We start from the raw sequence: 26825 nt of genomic DNA on the forward strand, positions 1-26825 counted from the left end.
CCCTGACTGCTCCAGGCATCTCCTTTCATCACTACAATCATTGCACTGTATGGAAATTATCTGCATTAGTATAGGTCTCTGATACTAGGACTCTGCATTCCTTGAAGAAGAAGACGGCACCATCCCTATATCCCCAGAGCTGTGCACATGGTACATGCTCCGTTTTTGTAGGCTATAATGGACTGAAAAGCATCTGTAGTTTTTTGAATACCAAGGCCTTTAAGATTTGGCAACAGATTATAATTAAAATATACGCAAATCATGATGAACTGCTGCTCTGGAATTGAAGTATCTCCAAATAATTAAAAACTGCATGTGAGGGGGTGATACAGAGTTTATTGAATTAGATTTTTCTATTTACAACTGAGATCACATCTACATACTATTTTGCTAGTCTATGTGGGTACATTATTTCTAACGAGTTTAGACTTACAATGAATGGGCTCAATCATACAAAAACACACGCACACACTCACACAAATTGTTTTAAAACAGTAGTGTATACATTATACTCCTCCTATAAAGCCGGCTTTGATTATAAACCACTAGTTTCAAAGATCAGTCTGATTTTGAAGATGAACCAAGACACACACTGTATGATTCTAAAATCTATTTTAGCCGTTTTGTACAGTTGCTATCTTACCAGACTACAGTATATATTTTTAAAAGGACACTGATGAGGGCTACCATCTGGTATTAACTTTAACCAGACAGCTGACTGCCTCCCTCTTCCCCAGAAACCTTTGGCCAAGAGTTCTCCATAGTGAAGACTGAAAGGACCCGGTGATACTTCAGCAGCAGTCCCGTTACTGCTTGGAGGTAACAGAAGCAGGCCCACGTCCGCCTTTAATTCTACCATGCTACGCAACTCGCAAATGGTTCTGAGATTAGAACATTTACCGCCGTACTTACACACTTAGACATGGAGAGTCAGCTAGAACAGAGGAAAGGAAAGTCATAGGTAGGTAGGTAAGAAGGTGGACACATGAAGAGCCAAGCTGCTCTGTCCAACACCTGTGTACGTGTGCTTTAACTAAGTGAACTCAGGAGGCCAATAGCAGTGGACCTGCTCAATTCACCTTCCAAATCAGAACAAGACTCAAAAGCTCAGGCTTGAGTTTTCAACTATGCATAGGTTCCACCGGTGATGAGGAGCTCATAAGCAGGATCTCTACTCCTTCTGCACAATACAATGCACGCACACAGCATGCCCAGCAGCTGTGGGAAGAAAACAACAAAGGGGAAAAAAGGTGAAATCCTCTTATAGCAAACGTGAATTTCCTTGCTGGCAATGGAACTGTTTCAAACTTCAAAGATCTCAAATCATTAAAAAAAAAAAAAAAAAAGCACTAACAATAACAGAAGCAATTTCTAATGAATACATTATCTTTTTAGGAATTAAGTATCAAGTTTCAGCTTTTCTGCCTCACGCCTAAGAATAATTTGTGAAGAGAGCAGAGAATCAAGGCTCTCCTACTGCCAATCCCACTCTCACTCAACAGCAGTACTATACAAAGAACTTTCTGTAATGCTGGAAACATTCTATATTTGAGCAGTCAAATATGGTAGCCACTAGCCACATGTGGCTATTGAGCATTTGAAATGTAGCTAGTACAACTAAGACACTGCATTTTTTATTTTATTAAAATTTATTTAAACTTAGACGTATGTGGCTAGTGGCTACCATACTGGACAGCAAAGGTCTAGGAAGCAGAATGATCAAGACCATGTATGATGTGGAAATTTAATGGTGGTCTTTTCAGGCATCTAGATTTGGGGGTGATAGACTTCCTAACAATCCACAAAATGTAAAGCCCAGCACATGGGCAGCCCAAAAGCTCTACAGGGAAAAAACAATCCTGATGCCAAAAACTATCTTCCAAATGTTTTTATTTCACAATTACTTACTATTTTCAAAATCCAGGTTGGACTCTGTGGTATTATATATGTATTAGTTTTTAAAGGTCACTCTTCCTCTGTTATTTTTTTTTTTTTTTTAATAAGCCCTAATCCTTCTGTGGTAGCAAATTGGAATAGTAATAAATCATGCCATGTTATTTTGGATAAGCAAGAGGATTTAAGCTGGATTAAAGAGAAACGATTCTAGAATTTTTGATCTGGCTTCTTACAAATAGAAACAGTTACTAAAGAGCTAAGTAAGAATACATTAATTTTCTGCTCTAACTCTTCATTGACAGGAAAAGGTCTCAGTTACTTGATTTTAAAAGGCAAGGGCCCTCTGTACATACGGGGTCAATCTAATTTCAACAAGATGTAGCCAGTCCATAAACAGACTCTCGAGGTCTGAAGTGGATGATTACTGATGACACACGTACAGAGAAAAAGGATGTCCTCAACTTGACTTCTCCACGATAAAGTCACACACTCCAATTCTGGCCCTCATTTAGCCTATAGTCTACCCATTCAGGATACCTGCTGCTTGAATCCATCAGTTTCACTATATCAGTGTTTGCTGAGTACTTATCAGCGTAAAGTGCCTTCAAGACATTTTAAATAAGTGGTATCACTGAAAGTTTACTAAATATCTTAAGCCAATTCTAGACATGTTTAGTATCTAATTCCTAAAGAAATATATTCCCATTCACTGTACATCAAACCATTCTCAAAACAGTTATAAAATCAAACACAATTATGTTCCCAGGCAATGTTAAATTGAGCAATAAAAACGCTAAGCTCTGAAAATTACTGATTTGCTTGGGGAAAAGATCTCTTCCTATCCGCACCTCTTCACATTCCTTTCAGTTGGTTAACTTCTGCTGAAGGAGTCAGCACTCCCCAAAATGGGGTCTTTCTGGACTTTAATTTCAACTGAATCAACTTGTATTGATTTAAAAACAATTAAATAACCTTGATAAAACCCTACTCATGCTTGGGAATGAGTCTATTTAAGAACATTAAGCGCTACGTAATAACTTCTTATAGTGCAAAGCTCATCATTAAGTATTACAGGCCCATTTCCAAAGCTTTGCTATACTAAAATCGCATTAATTATTGAAAATTTCCAACAACAGATTTTAAAACATCACACAAATACTTTAGCTCCAGTGTGATTTCTTGCAATGAAACTTTCCCCTGAAATATTCAAATCAGGAGAACTAAATCTGCACTTAGTCCAAAAATGATACCCACTAACTGCTAAAATGATTACTAAGTACATAGGGAAGCAGTGATTTAAAAAACTCGCTGCCAGAGTTCTCTCGTGTTGTAGCTGATTAGGAATCTGGTGTTGTCACTGCAGTGGCCTGGGTCGCTGCTGTGGCATGGGTTTGACCCCTGACTTGGGAACTTCCACATGTGGAAGGGAAAAAAAAAAAACCACCAAAAAACCTCTCTGAATGCCAAGGATTTAAATGCCCTTATGATACATTATGTAGGTGATGTTATGAGGAAGTAGGCAGATAATTAGAACCACACACTGGAAATACCCTTTTCTGAGAAAAATTTAGAAATATCTACTGAAAAGTCATCCATATTCTCTGATCCCCTCAATTTCATGGCTATAATTTTTTTGCTATAGGCTTTGCACATATATTCAGAGGATAGTTACTGCTTGCATTTCCTAATAGAAAGACTTCCATAAGTGCCCATTAATGTACATTAAATAAGTTATGAAATATATCTAAAAAATGTAGCCATTGTAACATTAATTTGTTTTTAAGAAGGCACAAAGGGTTACATATGCCATATAATTCCACCTATGTAACATTTTTGAAATGATAAAATTTTAGAAATGCTGACAGATTTTGTAGTTACCAGGGTACAGGGGAGGAGGCAGAGAAGGGAGGTAGGTACAGTTATAAATTGCTCAGTATCTTGACTGCGGTGGTGAACACAAGAACCAAACAGGTCAGAAAATTGTACAGAATTGAATACACACATAGAAAAGAGAAATCTAAATAAAATCAGTGGACTGTATCAGTGCTGACATCCTGGTTGTGATATACAGTAACTTTGAAAATGTTAACCACTGAGTGAAACCGGGCAAAGCATACAAAGGCTCTGTCTGCATTATTTCTCAAAACTAGAGGCTGCAAACAATTACCTTAATTAAGAAGAAAAAAAGGTAGAAAATTGGATCCTGTAAGCCTCCATTTGCATTAAAAAATATTTATATGCTTGTAGAGCACACACGACTTCTGGAAGGTTATTCAACAAACTGGGCAAAGTGGTTGCCTCTGCAGGGGGCAGGGGGACAGAGAACTGGAGTCAAGATTCAAGAGGTAGGTTTACTTTTTACTAAACTTGTTATCATTTGATGAAAAGTTTATCAAATGTGTTTTTCAATTAAGAAATTTTCAAAAGGTAAAATTAAGGTTAATTTTCCCCAAATTAAAAACAAAAACAAAAGACAACTTAGCCACTCAAGAGGAATTAGCTTCCCAAGCTTCGGTTTTAAGTTTTTTAAATAAGAATTACTTGGAATTTTTTTTTTTTTTTTTAAAGATTTTCAGATTCAAGACACTCAATTTTCTCTCTGGAAGCCCAATATGAAGTGCTATCCACTGGTGTGTTTTAACTTATTTTAATGAATTGAAATAGTCAGAAGAAGCAGGAAGGAAATAGTGGTCTCGATCTCCACACTTGGCATACAGACCATAAAAAAGCAACATGGCCCTGAGAAACAGTTCTCTATAAACTTTTGCTCTTGATCACTCCATCTTTGGGACATGCCAGTGTTGTGAGACTCGAAGACTGACAATTCCCTTTCTTCCCATACTGCCTTTGCAGAGAGCCTTACCCACAGCTGATCACTTAAAGAGACTGTCAAATCAAAACCTAGATTTGATTTATTATGACCAAACTGTTGAAAACAAAATTTACAGTTGATCATTTGTTCATTTAAGAGGCTACTCTCAAAGAAGTGAAGTATCTTGCTAATAAACTAATAGTATAAGTGGAACAGCAAAATTTTTTAAATCTCATTTTCTCATATTAAAAAACCCTGTTATAATAATTAGTGTTTTTCAGGCTTTTCTTTCTTGATCATTTTGGTCCTACCCAAACACAGGCCACTTAACAAGACTATAACAAGAGTGGTCAAATGTTTCAAAAGGGCAATATAAGTAAATATTTCAGGTTGTGAATCAAGAGACAAAATTGGTCTCTGTCACAACTACTCAATTCTGCCATTCTAAAACAAAAGCAGTCATGGACAACACATAAAATGAGTGCGGTTCACACTAAGAAGTGGAGACTAGATTGGCCCACAGGGCCCACATATGACCAATACTTGAATTAGAGGCTTTTACTGGTAAATTAAGCTTATTAGAAAATTTCTTCTTAAATTCATATTTACACCTTAGAACATCAATGAAATGTAGTTTAATAGTATCACAAATCACACTCAAAATCAAAGGAGACAATGCTTAAACAGTATTGATAGAACACTACCAAAAATTAATCTTTTAACAATTATTTTAAACTGTTTTTCCTATGATAGCTCTTAGAGCTTCCCCACTTTAGAACCTAAAGGAAGGGCTAATAATATTTCAATGCTACTGTATATTCTATTCATGTAAAGTGTCAACTAACTGTCAGACTTCATAACAGAATTAAGGAATTTAATCTTTGGAGAATCTTAATTCTTCAATTTGTAATCAGAGGCAGAGTACACATGGAGATGGGTTTCAAGCTTTAGTGATGGTTATAAGTCATATTATGCTTGCTCTCCCTCATCATGGCCTTTAAAACAAAGGGAACAGAGACTGGAGAATCTCCAAGCATCCTTCTAGCCCCTTCTCTATCAGGATAGGTATAAAAGCATAAAAGCTCACTGATGGTTGAGCTGTTTCTGCCATCACTCAGCTCTTCCACACCCAGGGCACCAATCTACATCAGATTTTGATTATTGAAGTTTAAACGTTTACAGGTACTCTTTAAAAAAAAGAAAAGATATTAGAAAATTCTTTTATTTCAAATGGACTTTTTCCCACTTTAAACCAAAGTTTTAAAAATTTCAAAACCACTAGGTTTTGAGTCTATACAAAGCTATGAATGTCTGACTTAGTTTTGCAGAACTGAAAACACCAAACTTTTATCAGCCATTATTTAAGTCAGGGTGATTTAAGTATAAAATGCACATGGGAAGGTATACATAAGAGACTAGTTAGAACATTTATTAGCTCCCACTGAAAAATATTTAATGAAGAAGTATCTGCCTGGTTAATAAGCTTAACTAGATGAGGGACATATCTAACTAAAGTGTTGACTATCACCAGTCTTCTATATAGAGGCTGTATAGTTCGTGATCCCAAGCATCATATAGTTCTAAAGCTTTTTTGCTGCATCCTAAAACATGCAGCTTTATTACCACACATAAAATCATTACAAGATCAAGACAGATCAAGATTTCACTTGGGAAAAAAAGACCACCTTCCTGTTTCATTATTTTTAGCTCAATGAATGTGTTTACACAAAGAAAATATGAAATACATCCCTGCTGATCAACAGATTACTGCTAAGCTGAGCCACAAAGTAAACGCTTAGTAAGTCAGAGACCATAGCAAATAAAGAGAGCTAGGCTTTTTAATGAATCATTTCAGGGCTGTCTGAATACCAGCAAAGTAAACAATCACACTTTTGATATTTTAAAAGGCACTTCCTATTAAGTCCACTAGTTCCCGTTCAAATATACAGAGAGCAGACAATCCAAGCAACTTACATATATAAACCAGCAATTACATTGGTTTATCTAATAATTAAATGATACCAAAACTTTCTTAGATTCTCTAGGCCTCAAAATTTCAAGAACATATTGAAAGAACATTAAAGAACACTCTGAGAACTAGATCTAAAGATCTGCAATTATTCTTAAATAGTTGAAACAGTCCTCTAACAGAATCCCTAAGATAATCTGTATACACCTGAGAACTATCTAGGAATGTAGATATTCTGGGCAGAAAAACAGCCATCTTTCTTATTTTTTTAGGTGTGTATGAGGATGTGTGTGGGTTGTTTTTTGTTTGTTTTTGATAAAGTGAGAGGTAATTAAAACTATTACCAGCTACTTTACACAAACTATTATTAAGGGCAGAAAAGAATGTTTTCATTGGTAGGAGCAGGGACAAGTCCCCTCAGCTCCCAGCAAAAGACACAGTATGTTTCCAGATATGCCAAGGGGTGTCAGACTTCTTATGACAGTACATCTAGAAAAACTAAGTTCACAAATACAAGAGAGGGTAGAAGCTCAGTTTTTTCTTAGAAGTCTTTTCTGTAGTGATAAAATTGCTCCTATTAGTTTAAGAGACCAGTGTAGTGCCAGTTCTTGATTTATGTATATGAACATATAAAACACTTGAAAACAGAGAAGCAAAAAATGAAAGGAGAAAATAGAAAAGGTTAAAATAAAGCTTTCCATTTCCAAGCTCAAATATACCAGTTTGATTTTTTTTTTTAATTCTGTGAAGTTCTACTGTAACACCTCCCAACAATACATTATGACAAGAGTCTATACCTTTAATAGATCACTCACTAAACAAATCAAGACAGTAAGATAAGGAGTCCCCTCACAGTTTCCCCAACCAAATCTCTGGTTTCTGGGACTACTCTGGGTCTATGGCTAGAGACAGGAAATGGAAGATGTTGGAAACTGGTGTCTGGTACCTCAATCACTTCTAAGTTATCAAATGAAGATTAACTGCATTTCATGGCTAAAATCATTCAAGGTTGACATCGGAGAATCAGAACACTTTGATAACCCCTTGGCTAGCTGTGCTTACCTGAATAGCTGCAAATGCCAGGGCCGCCCAGATAACATGCATCATGATTTCTTGTAGCTTCTTCACAACTAGAGCCTCACACCCCTGAAACACCCAAAGTCATCCTCATTAGTCTTTTTTAAAAGTGAAAGCTGCAGGATCACATATTACTACTCATTGGCAGAAATGGAAAGAACAGAAATTAAAAGAGGGGAAAAAAGATAACACATTTGGTAGTTCCTATTGTGATGCAAAGGGATGGTGGGGCATCTCTGGAGCACAGGGATGCAGGTTCGATCGCCAGCCTGGCACAATGAGTTAAGGATGTGATGTTGTTGCAATTGTGGCTTGGATCTGGCCCAGAAACTCCATATGCCACAGGGTGGAAAAAAAAAAAAAAGAAAGAAAGAAAATGCCCTTGAAAATAATTTATATTAAAATTAAACGGCATTAAAGACAAGTAAAAGAAAGTAGAAAGGAAGTTTCAGGTAGAGATAATTTACTGAGAAAAACAGGTTATCAGACTACCAGACGATATTCAAGTGCTGGCCAAGAAATGGAACTTACCTCAGAATAGAGATCAGAGGGGTAGGCCAGACTGCCATTACAGTTGCTGGAGGTCTCTCTGCAACAGCTAAGAGGGACACTCTGGTTTTTGGTTTCTTTGAACCAGTCTGTATTTTCCCAGTCTGAATAGTTGTGAATTCCACAACAGTGCAGCTAACAGAGAAGAGAACAGAGAGATTACTGCTCACAGGACACATACCCCTGGGTTGAATGTTAAGAGTTCTGTGCACTGTAGAACAACGACATTCAACTGACCTTTCTGCAATGATAGAAATGTTCTACATCTGTATGCTCAGTATGGTAGCCACTGGCTACATGAGGCTATTGAGCACTCAAAATGTGGCTAGTGTAACTAAGAAACTGAATCTCTAATTTTAATTTAAACAGCCGCATATAATTACTCGGTCTAGAACCTCCACTTAAAAATCACACTGCCAAGGAGTTCCCATTGTGGCTCAGTGGTTAACGAATCCGACTAGGAACCGTGAGGTTGCGAGTTCGATCCCTGGCCTTGCTCAGTGGGTTAAGGATCCCACGTTGCCGAGCTGTGGTGTAGGTTGCAGATGCGGCTCGGATCTGGCGTTGCGTAGGCCAATGGCTACAGCTTCAATTAGACCCTTAGCCTGGGAACCCCCATATGCCGCAGGAGCAGCCCTAGAAAAGGCAAAAAGACAAAAAACAAACAAACAAAAAAAACAACACTGCCAAGAAAGGGTAGTTTACAGCTAAGAAAGATCTTTAACATCTTTCCTATTAAATATCTGATTCTGAATTAAATATTACTTCCAATAACAAAGTATTTAAACCAAGTATTAAATTCTGGGAGTTCCTGTGGTGGCCTAGTGGGTTAAGGATCTGGCGTTGCTGCAAACTGCAGTACAGGTCACAGAGGCAGCTTGGATCCTGCGTTGCTGTGGCTGTGGTGTACACCAGCAGTTACAGCGCTAATCCAGCCCCTAGGCTGGGAACTTTACATATGCCACAGGTACAGGCTTAAAAAAAAAAAAAAAATTTTTTTTTTTGTCTGAAATGTTTTAGGTTTACTTTAATCTAGCAAAAGATATGTGGGAGTAATAGATGAAACAAGATTGACAATAGCTGACAACTTTTGAGGTGGGTTTATGGATACAAAGATCTGCCATATGATTCTACCTCCACGCGTTTTTACCTCCACGCGTGTTTCAATTGCCTATACTAATTTTTTTTTTTAACAGTTTTGTCTGTTCCCTTTTCTTGTCTTACTTTCCTAAGGTGTATGAAGACTTCTCACCTCCTCAGAAGTCCATCTGGACTCTCAACTTTCCAGTGACACATACCTCTCTTCCATTATCACCTTTCTAGCTAGTTATTTTTTGGGGGGAGAAGTGAGATGCTTATCTGGCTATGACTGGACAATGGTGGAAAAAACTTTTCAAGGGTTAAGGTAAAAAACACTGGATGCATCATGAAGCTAACCCACAGTTGCAAAGGTACATTGCTAATTTATATAGTAATAGAGTTAAATTTAATGTTGACTCAACAGTGATTTGTCCTCAAAAACAGATTAACTTCAAGAGAACTCACCTGTCTCTGTACATAATCAATAGCCCGGCTAGCAGCATCAGGATTGGTTCCATTGTAGGTCTTATACACTTTCTGAATGCTGCGATCAACCTCATTTTCCACCTGAATCAAAACAAGGAATTCAGTCCCTGAAGATGCTGGTAAAGGTAACATTAGTCCAGGCTCCAACTAAATGCCTAAAGTGCACACATGCAAAGTGGTGAGATCTCTCTGTGAATTTCTTGTAAGAAAAAAGTTTTCTTCCCCTGCCTCCATACAGACTGAGGTAAAAAGTTCAGACATATTATATCACACAGATTAAAAGCAGTCAAAGAGAAGACTGCTAAAGACGGCAGGCTACCAATTTATTCAAGATGGAAAAAGCAGTCAAGCTTTGAGATAGGTGTTCTAAATTATAAATAGACCACCTTCTTCAAGTAAGTTTTCAGTGGGTTCTCAGAAGACCTACTCGTTTTCCTTCCCTAAAGGAGGTAAAAATTAAAACAACTTAAAAAGCCCCCACAAGATATTTTGGGGACAAATACCAACATTATTTTCCATTACTTATTTAATTTTATTTAGACTTGGCCAAATATGCACAAGTAATCAGTAGGCTAAAAAAAAAAAAAAAAAATCAGACCTTAGAAGTGGTACTTTAAGAAAAAGCTTAAAGCAGTTCAATATATGTGAATGAGAAGTCAAGAAATAAACTCTTCAAAATATATTGCTGCCAAATAGAAGAGTGGCAACTAAAGTTATCATTCAACAAGTTTTGCTTGTACCAAATGCTCCTTATCCTCCTAAGATGATTAGATCTATTTGGTAATCATATCAGCGATGTGGTAAGATTATAAAATTAATAACCACATCGTAGGTAGGAGCATAACCCACTGCATTCTTTTTTTGGCATACTTATCTGGTACCTTATGTAGCAATGCTTGAATATTAAATTGGCATATCATGTCTTTGACTCAAAACTCTTACGTTACAATGAGAATAACTCTACCATGCCTTTATAATGTCTCTATAGTTATACCCAAATTAATTTAAAGCAGTCTGTTTAGCCTTAAGTGGTATTGCAGGTGGAGAGCAAAAGTAGGCAAAGTAGAAAGGGAAAAGGCAAGAAAAGACGAAATGATCAGCAAAGAGGAAAGAGAGACTAGAAGAGGGTGGCTGCCAACAGCTGTCTTGGTGTTTGAGTTGGCAGGATCCGTTGTTCCTCAGGACTGGGGAAGAGGGTAGGATTTTACCTCATAATCACGTTTTTCTAGGTCCAAGACCAAAGCATTTTTTTACAGAGGCAGCAATGGGAAATGAAATCCTCAGTTTAGTTCTTCTAAAACAAACATCAGGGAATCTATGGGCTGAGGAAATCTGAACGAACTTCTCAGCTGACCAACATGTGCAGATCATTCTGAGGTCATTTAAAGAATACTAAATACCTACAAACTAGAACTGAAGGCAAAAGAAAATGTTTCCTCTGAAAATGAGTTTATTTCACTTGAAACACTTAAACCACCTTTTAAAACATATGTAAATTACAGTAGGCAACATACCTTTGCTCTGTAAACATATCCCAAAACCACTACAACAACTTCTGTGACAAAAACCAAGAGTAGGATGATGACAAACTGTAAGGAAAATGTAAGGAAACACTGTCAAAAATTAAATACAAGTGAAAAAACAGCTCCTTTACATTTTAAGATAAAAAGTATATTATCTGAGATAACTACTAGAAGTTTAAGTGCAAATTCTGTTCCAATTATAAGAGCTAAAGAGAATACAGAGCTTTTCATGCTCAATTCAAGCAAGTCACACAAATGAATATTCCCACACACTACGATGATACATGCTGTCAGCACAAAGCTAACTTACCGTGGCAAGTCCACATCGGCTTTCCCGGATTGTGGCACAGCAGCCAATCAGCCCAATAACGAAGAGCAAGGCCCCTACAGCTATGATCACTACGGCAGGGATGAGAGTGTACACATCTTCAAAGAAGTGGTCATAGTCATCGTAAGTGATAAAGACATAGGCTCCCACATAGCATAAAATGCCAGCTGCTCCCTGCAGAAAACAAGGTCAGAGTGCTGGTAAAATTCTCCAACCCCTGCTGGTAAATATCCCTGCTATTTCTTAGCACATTATAATTCAATGAGATTTTCCACCGCTTTTAAATCTATTTGTAGACTTTTCTTCTATCATTCGTTAGAACATTTCTTTTATAAAGTTAAAAACTTTCCAAATTCCACCTACTTTCTGATAACTGCTGGGTAATCTAGCACCAAGAAACCATGAACCCAATAAGGAATACTGATGCCAAGAATGAAAACACCCACCCACAACCCTAAGGTCTATCATACCCCAATTATATGTCCAATACAGATCAGTGCAGAGGTGGGGATATGCCTTTGCTCACTGCAGCTGCCCCCAACAAATGGTACAAGCTGCAGAGCCAGGATTTGAACCCAGGCAATCTCACTCCACAATCTGCTTTTGTAATCTCTATCTACCAACCCGGGGGAAGAAAATACAATAATAACTAATAACCATGAAACCCATTTCTAAAAATTGTGCTGTCCTAGTTCAGACTGAAATGGTAAAGCCAGGGAGCCAAGTCACTAAAGAACTCTGCAAACCCTTTAGGCCTCTTATTCTTTACAGCCATGTTTCTCTAACTGTGTGAATAGGTTAGAAGATCTTATTAAAACTGCAGATTCTGATTTAGTAGGTATGGGGTTGGTGCCTGAGATTCTGCATTTCCAACAAGCTCCCAGGTGATGCTGCTGCTGCTGCTGATTCTTGAACTTTGAGTAACAAGGTTTAGAGCACCTAAAGGAAAAGTGAAGGCAGGAAAGTCATGGACCAGCTGCTGCTCCAGGCATCATGCTGCAGCTGCAGTTTTACATACATTCTCCACTTATCATTGTCAATCCTGCTCTCACTGTGTACCAGCACAATGGTGACAGCCCACTGCCACTTGCTTTTATGTGAATGCCAATTTTTTAATGTAAATACAGTGGGAGGCTAAGCGTTAAAACATTTGGTTTAATGAATTATCCTTTGTAGAGCTGAGATTTTCATATGAAAATGATTATTTCACCATTCTTTAAAATTTAACACATAAAGCATTTATCTTCAAACTAGAAAAGAGCCCCCACAATTATACTGGAAATACCATTAATTTCCTCTCAACCTGGAAACCCAGTTTATTTCTTAAATCTGTGGGACCCTGTAAAGCTTGGGCATCATCAGTATGTTTTCATACACTAGGCTGGTAGGATCACTCAGATCTGAAAGGAAAAGACTCCACTTATTTAAAGTTGAGAAAGTAACCTGATTTTCTTTTTTTTTTTCTTTTTTAGGACCATCCCTGTGGCATATGGAAGTTCAAAAGCTAGGGGTCAAACCAGAGCTGCAGCTGCTGGCCTACACCACAGCCATAGCAACACTGAATCTGAGTGGCTCTGCAACCTACACCACAGCCCACAACAATGCTGGACCCTTAACCCACGGAGGTCAAGGGATCAAACCCGCATCCTCATGGATACTAACTAGTTGAGTTCTTAACCTGTTGAGCCACAATGGGAACTCCCAATTTTTTTTTTTTTAATAATAACAGGACTTTTTAAAAAGAGAAGACAACCAGAATAATGAAGGCAATTTAAAAAACCATATTCTTGGAGTTCCTGTCGTGGCTCAGTGGTTAACGAATCCGACTAGGAACCGTGAGGTTGCGGGTTCGATCCCTGCCCTTGCTCAGTGGGTTGGGGATCCAGCATTGCTGTGAGCTGTGGTGTGGGTCGCAGAAGCGGCTCGGATTCCGCGTTGCTGTGGCTCTGGCATAGGCCGGCGGCTCCAGCTCTGATTCGACCCCTAGCCTGGGAATCTCCATATGCCGCAGAAGCGGCCCTAGAAATGGCAAAAAGACAAAAAAAACAAACCAAAACAAAACAAAAACCATATTCTTTTAAAACCCTCCCCCTCTGGCTTTCAAGATGCCTTACTACTGGTTTTCTTCCTATTTCCCTCACTGCTCACTCTTATTCTCTTCATGGACTCTTTACCAGACAAGTGTTAGTGATCTGGGTTCTACTTTCCGCCCTATTTGCTTCTCATTTTGCAGGCTCTCCTCAGGCTACACTAGCCACAGCTTTACCAGCCACTGCAACTTTCTACCTAAGCCGTCATCTCAGAACTGCCCACCCCCAGCTAGAAAGAAGTCCCACAGACACCTAGGCCTCAACCTTCTTCAAAACCCTCTCTGCCTTCCTGCCCACTCCATCGAATCTCCTCTCATATTCTATATTTATAGCACACGGCACCAATTACTTTTTCTAGCCAAATGTCTGAGAGCTACTCCATACTCTTTCTATGACCTAATCCTGCACCCCATCAATCACCAAAGTCCTTCAGGTTTACTTTCAAAACATGACCAGAATACCATTAACTTCTACCCCCACTGCAGTGCTTCTAAGTTGGGGCCTTACCATAGCTCACCCTAAACCTTACCTGCTGATCCTTCCTGTCCCTTAATAATGTGTTCTTTATATGATCAGTTTTTCTTTCTTTCTTTCTTTCTTTTTTTTTTGTCTTTTTGTTGTTGTTGTTGTTGTTGTTGTTGCTATTTCTTGGAGGTTCCTAGGCTAGGGGTCGAATCAGAGCTGTAGCCACCGGCCTACGCCAGGGCCACAGCAACGCGGGATCCGAGCCGCGTCTGCAACCTACACCACAGCTCATGGCAACGCCGGATCGTTAACCCACTGAGCAAGGGCAGGGACCGAACCCGCAACCTCATGGTTCCTAGTCGGATTCGTTAACCACTGAGCCACAATGGGAACTCCTGATCAGTTATTTTTGTTAAAAATATAAACCAGATCAAGGGATTAGCATGCTTAAAATTAGGATGAGGCAAATAAAGGCCTTGAGAAACTGAACAGTTCCTCCCTGCTTCTCAGCCTCTCGTGTACCCTGAACAGAAAGCTGTTATGTCCAGCGGCTCTCCCTGGAATGCCTCTCTTCACCTGCCTGGGAACTCCTTGTCACCCATTAAGTGCAGTTTAAATATCACCTCTTCCTCTAGGAAGCCATTCTTGACCACTTCAAGCTGGATTAGGTGCCCTTGGCCCCATATCATCCCTACACAGCTCTAACAGAACATTTACTACAACTGTTGCAATTATAACTACACACGTCTCAGCCTGTACCGGGCACGAGCTTTGCCCTGCCCATCTGTCTTTCGGCCCTGTGCCACCCAGAACAGTGCCTGGCACACAGTAGGTATTAGTCGAAATTCACTGAGTACCCTTCATCTCATCCCTTCCCTTGAAACTGTCCTCCCATCTCTATCAGAAGCTTTGGTTTGTATTTACTTTGTTTCTGCAGTTTATAGTTTTTAGTTCACTACTCAAGATTTGGCAACTTAATCCAGTTTACTAAATTCCTGATGGCCATCACAGCTGGAATATATTAGTTTATAGATGCTTCACTTATAGCAACTGTGCCTGTTCAAAGGCCCTCAGAGTTCAGTGACATACTTACCTTGGTGATATTATTACGGAGGATGGAAGGCAAAGGAGAGAGGAAAGAGGAGAAACAGCTTATTGGTTTAGGTACATTAATCACAGAAGTAGATGGACTACTTAACACTCTTACCAAACACTACTTGGCTAAATACATGTGATACAGAAACACACATTTTGTTATAGTAAATGCTTTCAGTCCTCAAACTGAATTAGAAGAAATCCCAAATAGGAAGCAATCAAACTTTGCCCAGTTTGTCTTAACTAGTCATCTCTCTATCCTCTGGATTCTAAGCTTTTCTTACTCTAATAGGCAATCTCTATTTCTTAAAAGGCTTGTATTAAAATGAATTGTCTTTGAGCTTCTACCAAATGAAATTTTAGGCAACAAAAATCTGAATGAAAACAAGATAAAACTGGATAAATGTATGTTATCAAAATTAATCTGAGGCAAGACATGGAAGAAGTATTTGTTTGAAACACGAGAGGACATGTTTCCAACCTAGAGGGGTTCCTGTCAGACTCACAGTTGGTGCTGCCTGGGAGGGAGCCCAGGGCAATGCTTCCAGCGCTGACACCCTCCACCAAGGCAGACAACAAATGCAGTGGAAGGCTAGGAGCAGACGCCGTTAGTTCATAAAGCTGCCTGTTCTTTTCTCATAGACTTGAGAGCAGTTTCTTTTCCCAGGCTGCAAACTAGTCAACACCCAAATCACACGGCAGAGTTGAGAACATTAACACTTCTGTTTTGACAACATACAGTGGGAAGCAACTCAGTAGTTGCACACACCAAAGCAGCAACTGCACTGATCGCTGATACGCAACTACCTAAATCAAATTACTCATAAAGGCCATTACCTAAATTGAAGAGAACTTAAAAGTTTTCTTCTTTTAATGACATGTTTATACAGCAAGTATAAGTTGTATAGTAAACAACTTATGAAATGACACGCATTACTCTGAAAATATAGAGAAGGTGTCCCAACAACAGCTGAAGACCCAAAATAGCAATAAGCAACCGCTTTAATGACATCCAACCATCTGATGAAAAATACAGCTTGAGCTTGTAAGGTGAATGGAAGAAAGGTTATATGTAATTCCTAACTAGGGACTTTGTAGTAATGCAGATTTTTACATAGGACTTGTGGCCATTAGAAAGGCTAAAAGGTGAGCAGGGTTAAATCCTTCTGCTGAAGGGTCATGCAGGGATTGGGATCTATCAAAGGATCTGGGCTCTGCCAACAAAGCAGCTGCGGCGGGGGGAGGAGGAGGTGCAGCAGAAGAGGAATGAAATGTAGAACTTGGAAGCGGCTGAACTGCTTTAGTCACTGCTGAGAAAATCTGAGCCTATAAGGAGGATTTATGCCAGGACAGTATACTAAAAATATTCAGCCTTTGTACAAAGGAGAGAAATTTAAGGGAAAGGCTGAGGGCTGAAACCATAGAAAAAAATAGTTTTTAAAAAACTATTCTTCTTTACCTTTTAATAAACTCATGCTCTAAATGACAAAATTTTAAAACTTGAGCAGAGCCAGTGCTTTTACACAACACCAAGCTCTTCCTCTAAAAATAAAGCTACCTGTCAGAGAATATTAGCAGTAGGAGTTCCACTTTACCCTCCCGCTATATACACACCCATGTGAAGACCCTTTAAAATAAGAAACTTCATTCTTACCTAAGATTGATTTTTCTATAGTTTAGAAACTAGTATTTTGGTTTTAGAAACTAGGTGTTCTATTGTACTTTTCAAATCCTCTGAGAAAGATGATGAAATGTTAAAATCCACAAAACTCCCCAATTCTTTACTTTTCTAAGAAGGAATATGCAATGAAAGGGGGCACATCAGTCAGTAAAACCTGCAACTGGAATGTGGCAATATTAAAAATGAAACAGACCTGTTACAAGCTAGGAGATAAAAGAGCTCTGTTGGGAAAAGTGTATCTATATGGAAATTTAGAAATGTGAAGGTGGAAGCTTCCCTGAGAACATTTGGGTGAAGATAAAGCAAAGAAAAATAGAAGTGATTTTCTTGCAGTGGTATATAGCAGTCATGGATTCATTTGCAGAACTGGCAAGAATCAGACAGCATAAAGATGAGGGGACCCTCCGAAGTCATGCAGCTAAAAGCACAGTGTCTGACAAATTCTTCTTGCCTGCAAGAACTACTCCTTCAGAGTGATTTTTGCCTCCAACAATCAATTGGTAAAGCAGAAGAGATTGGAATGTTGGGAGAGAAACAGTCAAGAAAAAAACCTGGCAAAAACCACTGTGTAGACTTTGTAAGAACACAGATTTCAAAAAGCAGAGATGGGGGAAAGAGCAGCAGAAGTCCGTCTTATGAAAATATCTTTTAACATTTAATTCAGAGTTTCTTGAAGGTCATATTACTCCATCATCTTCGTGGCGTTACAAGTGTCTTAAAATCACTTTAAATCTTTTAGCATTCTATTTACCATAATATTCTCTAGTCCAAACATGCTGTTTCAATTCTGACTTAACTCTGATGACATACTTCATGTCACTGAACACAATTACCCTTTACCAAGTCCAAGGCCTGCATATTTCATTTACTCTCTTATCATTCAAGGAAAAAAAGACAATTCCAAAGATTTTAAGTCGCTTTTCAGAACTTAAAGCGACTCTGACCAAGAATTTGTGAAGCTATGAAATAAACCATTCTCTACTAAACGAACTGGTCAATAATAAAGGCAAGCAGTACTCAAAGATTATGTGAGGGTACAGAGAGAAGAAGAGTCCTCAGGAGTACAGATTAATACAGAATAATCTTTTTGGAAAGCAATCTGGCAACACATTATTAGCCTCAGCTTTTACAGTTTTGTACCTACCAATTCCATTTCTAGGAGTCTATTCTTAAGAAAATAAGTCAGATGGAAACAAAAATTTGAATAAGGTATGTTCATCAAAATGTTGTAACAAAATGATAATAGCAAAATAAAAAACCCTAGCATCCCGAGGGATACTTGCATAATAGCCTTTAAATACGCTAAAGAAGGATTTAATAATACATATGTGGCATGTCAGGAGAAAAACATACTTAAACACAGGCATTTAAAAAAACACCAAATGTTAATATTGGTTGTCTCCAGGTAATGGAATTATGGTGATGTTAATTTATTTAGTGTCTTCTTAAAAAAGCAAATATATTATTTGCATATTCAGAAAAGTAAATATTTAAAACTCCATCTGAAATTGACTCTGATGTTCTTTCACAAATGAATTCTTAGATCTGTCCTTAACACCACTAACATAAAATAGGTATCTCTTCAATCTCAGATATTTTAGGTACCTTTGCCAATTTTCCCTGTTGATCACCTTTCTCAAGCCTGCCTAGCTTTGATTCATCTCTAGATGAATATTTATTTATTTCATAAATATCACCTATCAAAGAGAGAAAAAAAACATCCTACTTGGAGGTATAAAGCTTTGACAGTAAGCCACTTCTGCCATCATTATCAACATCACCATTGGTACTGCCATTACTCTTCAAGAAACAAATATTTTAATCCTTTAAACCAATATTACTCTGAGGATATTCCAAAAATCATGTTTCTCAATTCTGTTCTATATTCATTTTTCTGTGTTTTTCAAAATCATCGTTGTTTATCCAGCTTGTTCTATTTAATCCAACTTATACCTACCAGCTGAAAGGCCCAAACGTGCAGAATGCAATGAAACTCAAGATCAACCAACTGCCACAGACAAATTATTTTAACAGCATGGAAATTAGCTCTTTTCAGACTGTAGGGCTCTAGGAGTCATCTGAGAAGCATGGAATTTAAACGTGCATTTTTTTTCTTTGAGATCCTCTAACTGTAATAAGAGTCAGTTATTACTTATAGGAGCCTGAGGTGCTTAAGCTTTATATTAGATTCTGTGCACGCTTGGGTTATGTGTTTAATCAGTAGCAACAATAATGTAAAATACAATAAGTCAGCATTTACTCTAGATTTCCTTTTAATGAATCAAAAACAAATATATCAATGCAAATAATTTTTCTCATTTATTGACTCTACCACATTATTAAGGAGGGAAGAGGTGGCTCAGCGGGTTAAGGATCCAGCACTGCCACTGTTGCGCTCAGATCACACCTGCAGCACAGGTTCGCCCCAGAACTTCCACATGCCCCTCGGATGCACTCCCCTCCAAAGAAAAAGGAGGAGTAGAGAGAGGAGAGATGATATTTTTAAAGGAAGGCTTTCGAATGTCCAAGAATATGAAAGGGAGCGGGGAGGTGCATCAAGAAATTAAACTCAATGGAATATTAAATGATTTTGCCCATCTAACCAGTCTTCCCACGAGCTGCTACAAAGCAGGAACTATACCTTTCTGCATTTCTCGGAAACAAGTAAAGCACAGATACTCAACAAGCATTTACTAAATGAACAACTCTTAAAAGTATGCTTGTTTGATGCACGTATAAATGTTAGGGAATAAATTTTCTGCAAACATCCTAACCTAAACTGGATCTTAGGGAATAAAATTCACTGAAACATTTCAAAGCATGATAAATATCCTAAAAAGCTAATAAACAGCCTATTCCTTAAACTGCCAACTAAAGAGCATGTTCCTCGATCATTTCAAGTTCCTAAAGCTATGGTTCTTTCACTTAATGATTACTCAGAGCCACAAGGCTCTTGGGTCAGTGAAGAGATGCCTGAAAATGTACTAATGGAAATATTCATTTTCTTAACTGCTAAAGACAAGAAATAGGTCTCCTGTTATATATCATAATTTGCTTACTGACAAAGTTTGCTTTTCTTCTAGTGAGTTGCAAAACTACTATGGAAAAAAAATCTGTTAGCTGAAGGTGTGTTCCAATGACATATTCTTTGTCAGAGCAGTCATTCATGATGATAGGAATATAGGAGGTAGAGAAACAGATTCCAGGATGTTAGATGAAGGTTCCGGTTTAGAAGTATCACCTTCCTAACTCAATGTGTAAGATGTGCTAGAAAACACAAAATATGTATAAGGAGATTTGCGACAAAAAGCTTTCCTCAAAATACTTTGTTATAAATTTTTAACTTTTTTTTTTTGGTCCACACCCATGGCATATGGAAGTTCCCAGGCTTGGGGTCAAATCTGAGCTGCAGCTGCCAGCCTACACCACAGCCACAGCAACTTGGGATCTGAGCCACATCTGCAACACACACCACAGTTCATGGCAATACCAGATCCTTAACCCACTGAGAGAGGCCTGGGATCGAACCAGGGTCCTCATGGATACTAGGTGGGTTTGTTACTGCTGAGCCATGACAGGAACTCCAAATTTTTATCTTTTAAACAAAAGCATGAATGTATAGTTAAACCTTCTTTTGGTAATTTCAACACACCAAGTATATTCTTGCCTTAGGACCTGTAGGCTGTTCCTTGTCTTACATGGCCCCCATTTCCCCCAAATCACTCCCAGAATCCCTTCTTTCATATATTCCAAATTAAATTTCACCTCCTTAGAGCAGACCTGTCAACCTAAAGCAGCCATCCAATCACTCCATCACATCACCCTGTTTAGTTCTTCCCACAACATATCACCAGCTGATCTTTTTCTTATCTCCTCCCTTTGTTTTGTTTTCTCTCTCTTCTTCTTCTTTTTTTTTTTTGCTGCACCCAAGGCATGTGGAAGTTCCCAGGTCAGGGGTGGAACCCAAGCTGCAGGTGCAGCAACACTGAATCCTTAACCCACTGTACCACAAGGGAACTTCCTTTCTCGCTTATTTTTAATTGTCCATCTTGCTTCAACAGAACAAAAGTTCTGTAAGAACAGAGATCTTCACTTTTCCACCTTTTTATTAATAATATAAGCACAAAGAAGGCACTTAAACATTTGTGTTGTACCTGTTTAACAAAGCAATTTTCCTTAATTGTATGTATTCACCTAGCAAAGTGTAATATGAATTTTTTAAGGTAATTTTAAAGGTTATATAAAGCTTTTAAATATGATTTGTATGTTAAGGGTATTTCACCAGTGAATGATGGTTAGTAAAAGCGCCACATTCCAAAGTTGTTTCAAAGGCATTTACAAAGTGTTTGACCATGTGGTATTTGCTATCCCACAGCTGTTTCAGTGTTACCATGGCCTCTCATACTGATGAAAAACAACACCCCAAGCAGGTGGGCCAGATTATAAACTCTGCAACCACAGACCAATCTTTCTCTTGTAGTTCCTAGAATGCCTAAGATACATGTGAGCAAAATAAATACTAGCCAATGAATTTTCCTCTTAGGGTAGAAAAAGTGAAGGTAATCTGAATAACCTGAGACTTGATTAAGGACTCAATTAACTTACCATAATAAAAACCTGAAATTATAAAATACTGATCTAAACTTGTTTTATGTATTTACTTATTTTTCCCCAGTCACCCTGAAGCAGTGGAGTTCCCCCGGCCAGGGATCAGATCCCAGCTACAACTGAGACCTGCACTGGATCCCTAACCTATTGTGCCAGGCCCAGGATTGAACCTGTGTCCCACCAGTCCAGAGATGCTGCCGATCCTGCTGCACCACAGCAGGAACTCCTAAACTTGTTTTAGATGAGGCCTCCTGGGTCAGATCCAATGACCCACCAAATCAAGACTCCTGTCTGATTTGGTACAAATGTGCAGTTTATAGAAAAGGCTAATGACTTTGTTCCAATAGCCTTCAAAATTCAGTCATGTAACTCCAACACTCCTGTTTTCCAAAAATTATCCTGGGTCTAGCACTAATACACTTACATTTAAAGCTATGTCACTCCACAAAAAAACCAAGAGATCCAAGTTGTACATCCCTTCACTTGTCCAAAATTGCCTTTCATGCTAAGCCCTAGGTTTTTTTTTTTTTTTCTTTTAGGGCCGCACTCGTGGCATATGGAAGATCCCAGGCTAGGGGCCGAATCAGAGCTGCAGCTGCCAGCCTACACCACAGACACATGGGATCCAAGCCGAGTCTGTGCCCTACACCACAGTCCACTGCAACACCAGATCCTTAACCCACTGAACGAGGCCAGGGATTGCAACTGCACCCTCATGGATTCTACTCGGGTTCCTAACCTACTGAACCACAAAGGGAAAAGCCCTTTGTGGATTTTAGAATTTGGTGAAGAACTCTCCATTTCCACTAAGACAACCTTCAGGACTTTAGAACCACTCTTTCCCCTTTGTGCCTTTCCACAGGAACTCTCTCTGCAATGTCCCAAATAACCTCTACCAGGTCAACATTAATTAACAACTTTTTGGCCATCAGATCATTTAATGCTGATCTAAGTATTTCAAATACATATGTATTTCCACACCACGGCTCACTGAACAAACTGCCAACTTAACCAGGATATCACAATATTAAGAGGTCTAGTTTAAAGATGTTGCCAAAACAATTAAACTTTAATATTTATCAACAATCAGCCATCACCATCTGATAGTGAAGAGCCAGTGCAACAGTTAAAGAAATCTGTGCTCAAGCTGCCCAGGGGAACCTAGATTAATTTTAAAGATGCTCTATGTAGGGAATATTTATTCTTCCACTTATACATTAAGGTATTAAAAGGAGGAAGGGGCCACTATATCAGAATACAATTATTAGAACTGAGGTACCCATTACAAATTCCCAGGTCAAACAGGTTAACATCGGTTTTATGTACTTCCTCATAATAATCTAATTTTTAAAACTGACGAGTTAAATAGAGTAGTTTAAGTGCTGGCGTAGGTTCTAAACAAGGTTAAAAACCAGTGTTTAAAGAAAGTGATTCCAACATAGCCTAAAGAATTCCTTCTTCTTTCCAAAGCTTCTGAAATCACACTATGCTCTAACACAGGCCCTAGAGTATAGGACAACTTCGGCTTGAAGACAGGCTCTGCCCCACCTTGGGTGTGCACTTCAAATAAACTTTAATGTCCTCGCCTGTAAAATAAGCATACTATTCCCTGCCAGATGGGGTTGTTATGTGCTTAGCACAGTGAATGGGTGAAAAAGCACTCAAATGGTAGTTATCATTACCAACATTGTCAATTCCAATAGTCTGTCCCTAAACTAATACTTTGGTTGGAGACATAGCTAACACTGTTTCCTCACTAGTTATACTGCACTAAACATGCTCTATGCCTCAGTTTTTTTCCCCTGCATGTCTGCTTAACTTCCTCATCACAGCTTACAAATATTTTACTATCCTACTAACCTAGATAAAGGGTGTTTTTACCATACAGTTTAACTTTAGTCTTGACAAGAACCTACAATGAAAAGCAATTCCACATAACATTCTTCACTGAGTGCCAATAATATATAGTTACATAATTTCCAAAGATTCATGAGCAATTACTTTGAATTAAGTGATGTTTTAAATGAAAATTTAATTATTTAAAGAAAATCGCTTCTGTATTTCCAATATTTTGTTTAACAATTCCAGGGAGTTTCTGCTGTGCCACAGTGGGTTAAGGACCTGGTGTTGCCCCAACTGTGCCTCAGATTGGATCTCCAGCCTAGGAACTTCCACATGCCGAGGGTGGGACCAAAAACAGAAAAAACAACAAAACAGTTCCAGTCCCTGACCTTGCACAGACTAGAATTCAACTGATAGTACACAAATTACTTTTTTTTTTTCTTTTTAGGGCTGCACCTGCAGCCTATGAAAGTTCAGGAGCAGAATCAGAGCTGCAGCTGGAGCCTATGCTGCAGCTTTCAGCAATGTCAGATCCTTAACCCACTGAGAGAAGCCAGGGATCAAACCGGGCATCCTCATGGATGCTGTATTGGGTTCTTAAGCCACTGAGCCACAATGGGAACTCCCAGATTATTCTTCAAAATCAAACTGTTATTCCCTAAAAATCGCAAGGAACTGTAAATGGTACAAAACTAACTCTATACCTAAGTATCTTATCTAATAGTGTTTCTCATTTGGAGATTTCTGAAAATTCTTTTACCTTTTAAAAAGGCTTGTAAGTCAAATTCAAGTATAAGAAGCACTCCTCTAATCAGAAAAGAAGAAATCATGGAAATCCCAAAGTCAAACGTGGGTGATTCTGAACAGGTACTATCAGTCAGGATTCTTTCAGTCACACCATAAATACCCTGAAACATACTATGGCAATACCCATGTGTGTGTAGTGGGTACCTTATCCTTTTTTAAAAAATCTATAATTATCCTTTTATGCTACAGCAGTCAGAATATGAAGTTTCATCCTTTGTTGGCAGGGGGAGGGTGTGAGAAGGAAAGGATTCTTTCTGATTTAGGAATGTGTGTGGGAAAGAGTTGAATGGAGACATACAAAAGTATGGGAAGTGGGAAAGTTCCCGGGGACAGAGAAGTGTGTCCAGGGCAGCAAGTGTTTAAGAACATGGTCAATTGTGAGAAAAGAAAGGTGAATGAGAACTTCAGTTGAAGCTTTTGGAGGGTTTGGTTTTGCTTTTTAAATAAAGTAATTTGAGGTAAGAAATGCTTCATAAGATCTATCCTGGTGCAATGTCCAGAAGAACTAGAGGGTGGAGAAACTGACCGGAATAACACAGGCTGTTACAAAGGTCCTTGGTGAGATAAGGACCCGAATTAAAATGGGGGCGTGTCCAAAAATTCATAAGCCACTGTTTATTGAAAGTGAACTCATTGCTTTCAAGATCTTGTGACATTCGAGTCATATTTAACCAAGGTTTATAATCTTAGGCTACCCACCCCCATGGCCAAATAGATTGATTTTCTTGGTGACAGGATTATTTGGCTTCTCAAGTTTAAACCTTTCTGGGCTGGTAACCAGCCAACTAGCTGTCCATATGCAGAGATCCAAGACAAAATTCCTCGCCCCGAGCCGATAGCGTCCCCGCACTTCTGCACCATTTGCCCACAAGCCTCGGGGCTGCCCCGGAGCTGCGGGGACTCTGGGCCCTGACAAAGAAAGCGGAGCCCGGCCCTTTGGGGAATATCCTATTTCGAGCCTGATGTCCTCAAAGAATCTGCAACAAGAGCTCTCCGTCCAGCAGGCTGCTCCAGGGGGAGGCCGGGGTTCCTCGGCCGAGGCTCCCATAGCCAGGCCCCTGGCACAGAGCCAGCCAGCCAGGGCGTCGGGACCGACAGCAGAGGCCACCGGAAGCCCCCGAGAATTTCCCCTCTCGGCCCTCTACGTCCTGAGCTTTCAGCCCGAACCGGGAGGGACCTAGCGAAGCGGCCTCCGGGGCCCGGCCCCCCGCGCCTCCCCGCCGCAGGGCCGCGTCGCTTCAGCGCTAGTCCCAGCCCAGCGCGGGTCCCCACCGGGCCCCACAGGCGCTTCAGCCGAGGCCTCCTGGGCTGCGCCGCCCGCCCCTCACCCTTTCCCGCCCGCTGGCCCCACTCACCCAAAAGATGAGGTTGAGAAACACCAGTACGGTCTTGGAGGAGGTGATGCCGCACTGGCCCATGGCGCCGGCGGTCGGCTGCGGCCCTGCTCGGCGAGCGGGATGCGCTCACCGAGCGAGGCGGCAATGGCGACGGCGCCTCCCGGCTAGTAACAGCACGGCTTGCGAGACGTTCACCGCAGCCCCGGCGCCGTCGCGCACCCCGGACCCAGCAAGCACCTCGCTCCAGCGCGCAGCCGCCGCAGTCTCCGCAGGGTCCCAGTGAAGCTCCCCGGCAACCGAGTCCCGCCCCCGGAAGGCAGTTTTACCCAACCACTCCCTGTCGGCTACAGCGAGGCCACGCCTTTTAAAGGAGCCGAAAGCTCAGCGCCCTTTTGGCCTCTGGCCGCCCTTGGATGCAGATGGCTCATTAGGGAAGTTCCAAAGGACCAAACCCAACCTCCCCTACTGAGCTGCGTTACTAGGCCAGCTTTATTGATGATTCAGGGCCCAAAGAACGCTGTCTTTCTACCTAACCCTTCTCCCCCAAGGAGGTCAGAAACACTAATATCTTACACTCCTCAACGAGATTTTCCTGACAAAGTTAACACCTAGGCATTGTGTAGGGAGAGCAGTGAACATGAACAAATATTTATGGAGAACTTATTTGCAAAGGACTAGACTAGCTCTCGGAAGAGTCGTCGGAAAGAAAAGACTGGTGATGGAGTTGGCAAGGGGGAAGACTTTTGCGTGGGTGTGTGGCTGGGGGCAAGGTAACATGTCAAGTCTATTCCTGGGTAGGGCATTTTACAACAAGATTTAGGATTACGGAAACATCTTTTTACACTGTAACGTTTCATATTCTTACCCCAATCTTGGATCAACCACAGTAATTAACAATTATTGAGGGCCTACCCCATGCCAGGCTCTTTTATGGCCATTTGCCCATTTAACCTCGATCGCAACCTTAGTTGGGAGGTACTGTGGTTATCAGCCTCATTTTACTGATGGGGTAATTTAGGCTTAGAAAGATTTACAAACTTGCCAGAGGCACACAGAGAGTAAACGGTCTAAAGCAGAAAGCACATTCTCAGCCGAGCACAAAAGTGTCACTGTTTACTCTTTCCTGCCCATTGCAACCTCACATTTCCTCTTAAAGATGCCCATTTGCGTGTCCTTAATC

At 39.8% G+C, this 26825-nt stretch overlaps 1 protein-coding gene across 2 annotated transcripts; it reads right to left on the reverse strand.

Moving 5' to 3' along the window:
• Positions 1-316: 316 nt before the first annotated feature.
• Positions 317-26011, reverse strand: TSPAN3 (tetraspanin 3). 2 transcript variants are annotated; one of them, XM_047796481.1, is made up of 7 exons: positions 25664-26011; positions 11703-11894; positions 11384-11458; positions 9849-9950; positions 8286-8438; positions 7740-7823; positions 317-1218 (listed from the first exon to the last, which is right to left on the reverse strand). In XM_047796481.1, the coding sequence occupies exons 1-7, from the start codon at positions 25724-25726 to the stop codon at positions 1126-1128; spliced, it is 762 nt and encodes a 253-aa protein (XP_047652437.1). In that variant the 5' UTR covers positions 25727-26011; the 3' UTR covers positions 317-1125. The 2 variants fall into 2 exon arrangements, with proteins under 2 accessions (XP_047652437.1, XP_047652438.1); XM_047796482.1 differs by lacking the exon at positions 317-1218 and adding an exon at positions 4155-4196 and having other exon boundaries at positions 25664-25919.
• Between the last annotated feature and the right edge of the window lie 814 nt (positions 26012-26825).

This window comes from Phacochoerus africanus, chromosome 9, assembly GCF_016906955.1.
Source record: "Phacochoerus africanus isolate WHEZ1 chromosome 9, ROS_Pafr_v1, whole genome shotgun sequence".
NCBI lineage: Eukaryota > Metazoa > Chordata > Mammalia > Artiodactyla > Suidae > Phacochoerus > Phacochoerus africanus.

What these genes read in the sequence shown, in the direction of transcription:
- TSPAN3 (XM_047796481.1), bottom strand. Translation starts at nt 25,726, where the DNA reads ATGGGCCAGTGCGGCATCACCTCCTCCAAGACCGTACTGGTGTTTCTC. An exon ending in TTGATTATGTACAGAGACAG is followed by an intron (nt 8,439 to 9,848) that starts GTGAGTTCTCTT and finishes CTTCTCTGTTAG; the next exon opens with CTGCACTGTTGTGGAATTCA. An exon ending in CCTCTGATCTCTATTCTGAG is followed by an intron (nt 7,824 to 8,285) that starts GTAAGTTCCATT and finishes TGGGTGTTTCAG; the next exon opens with GGGTGTGAGGCTCTAGTTGT.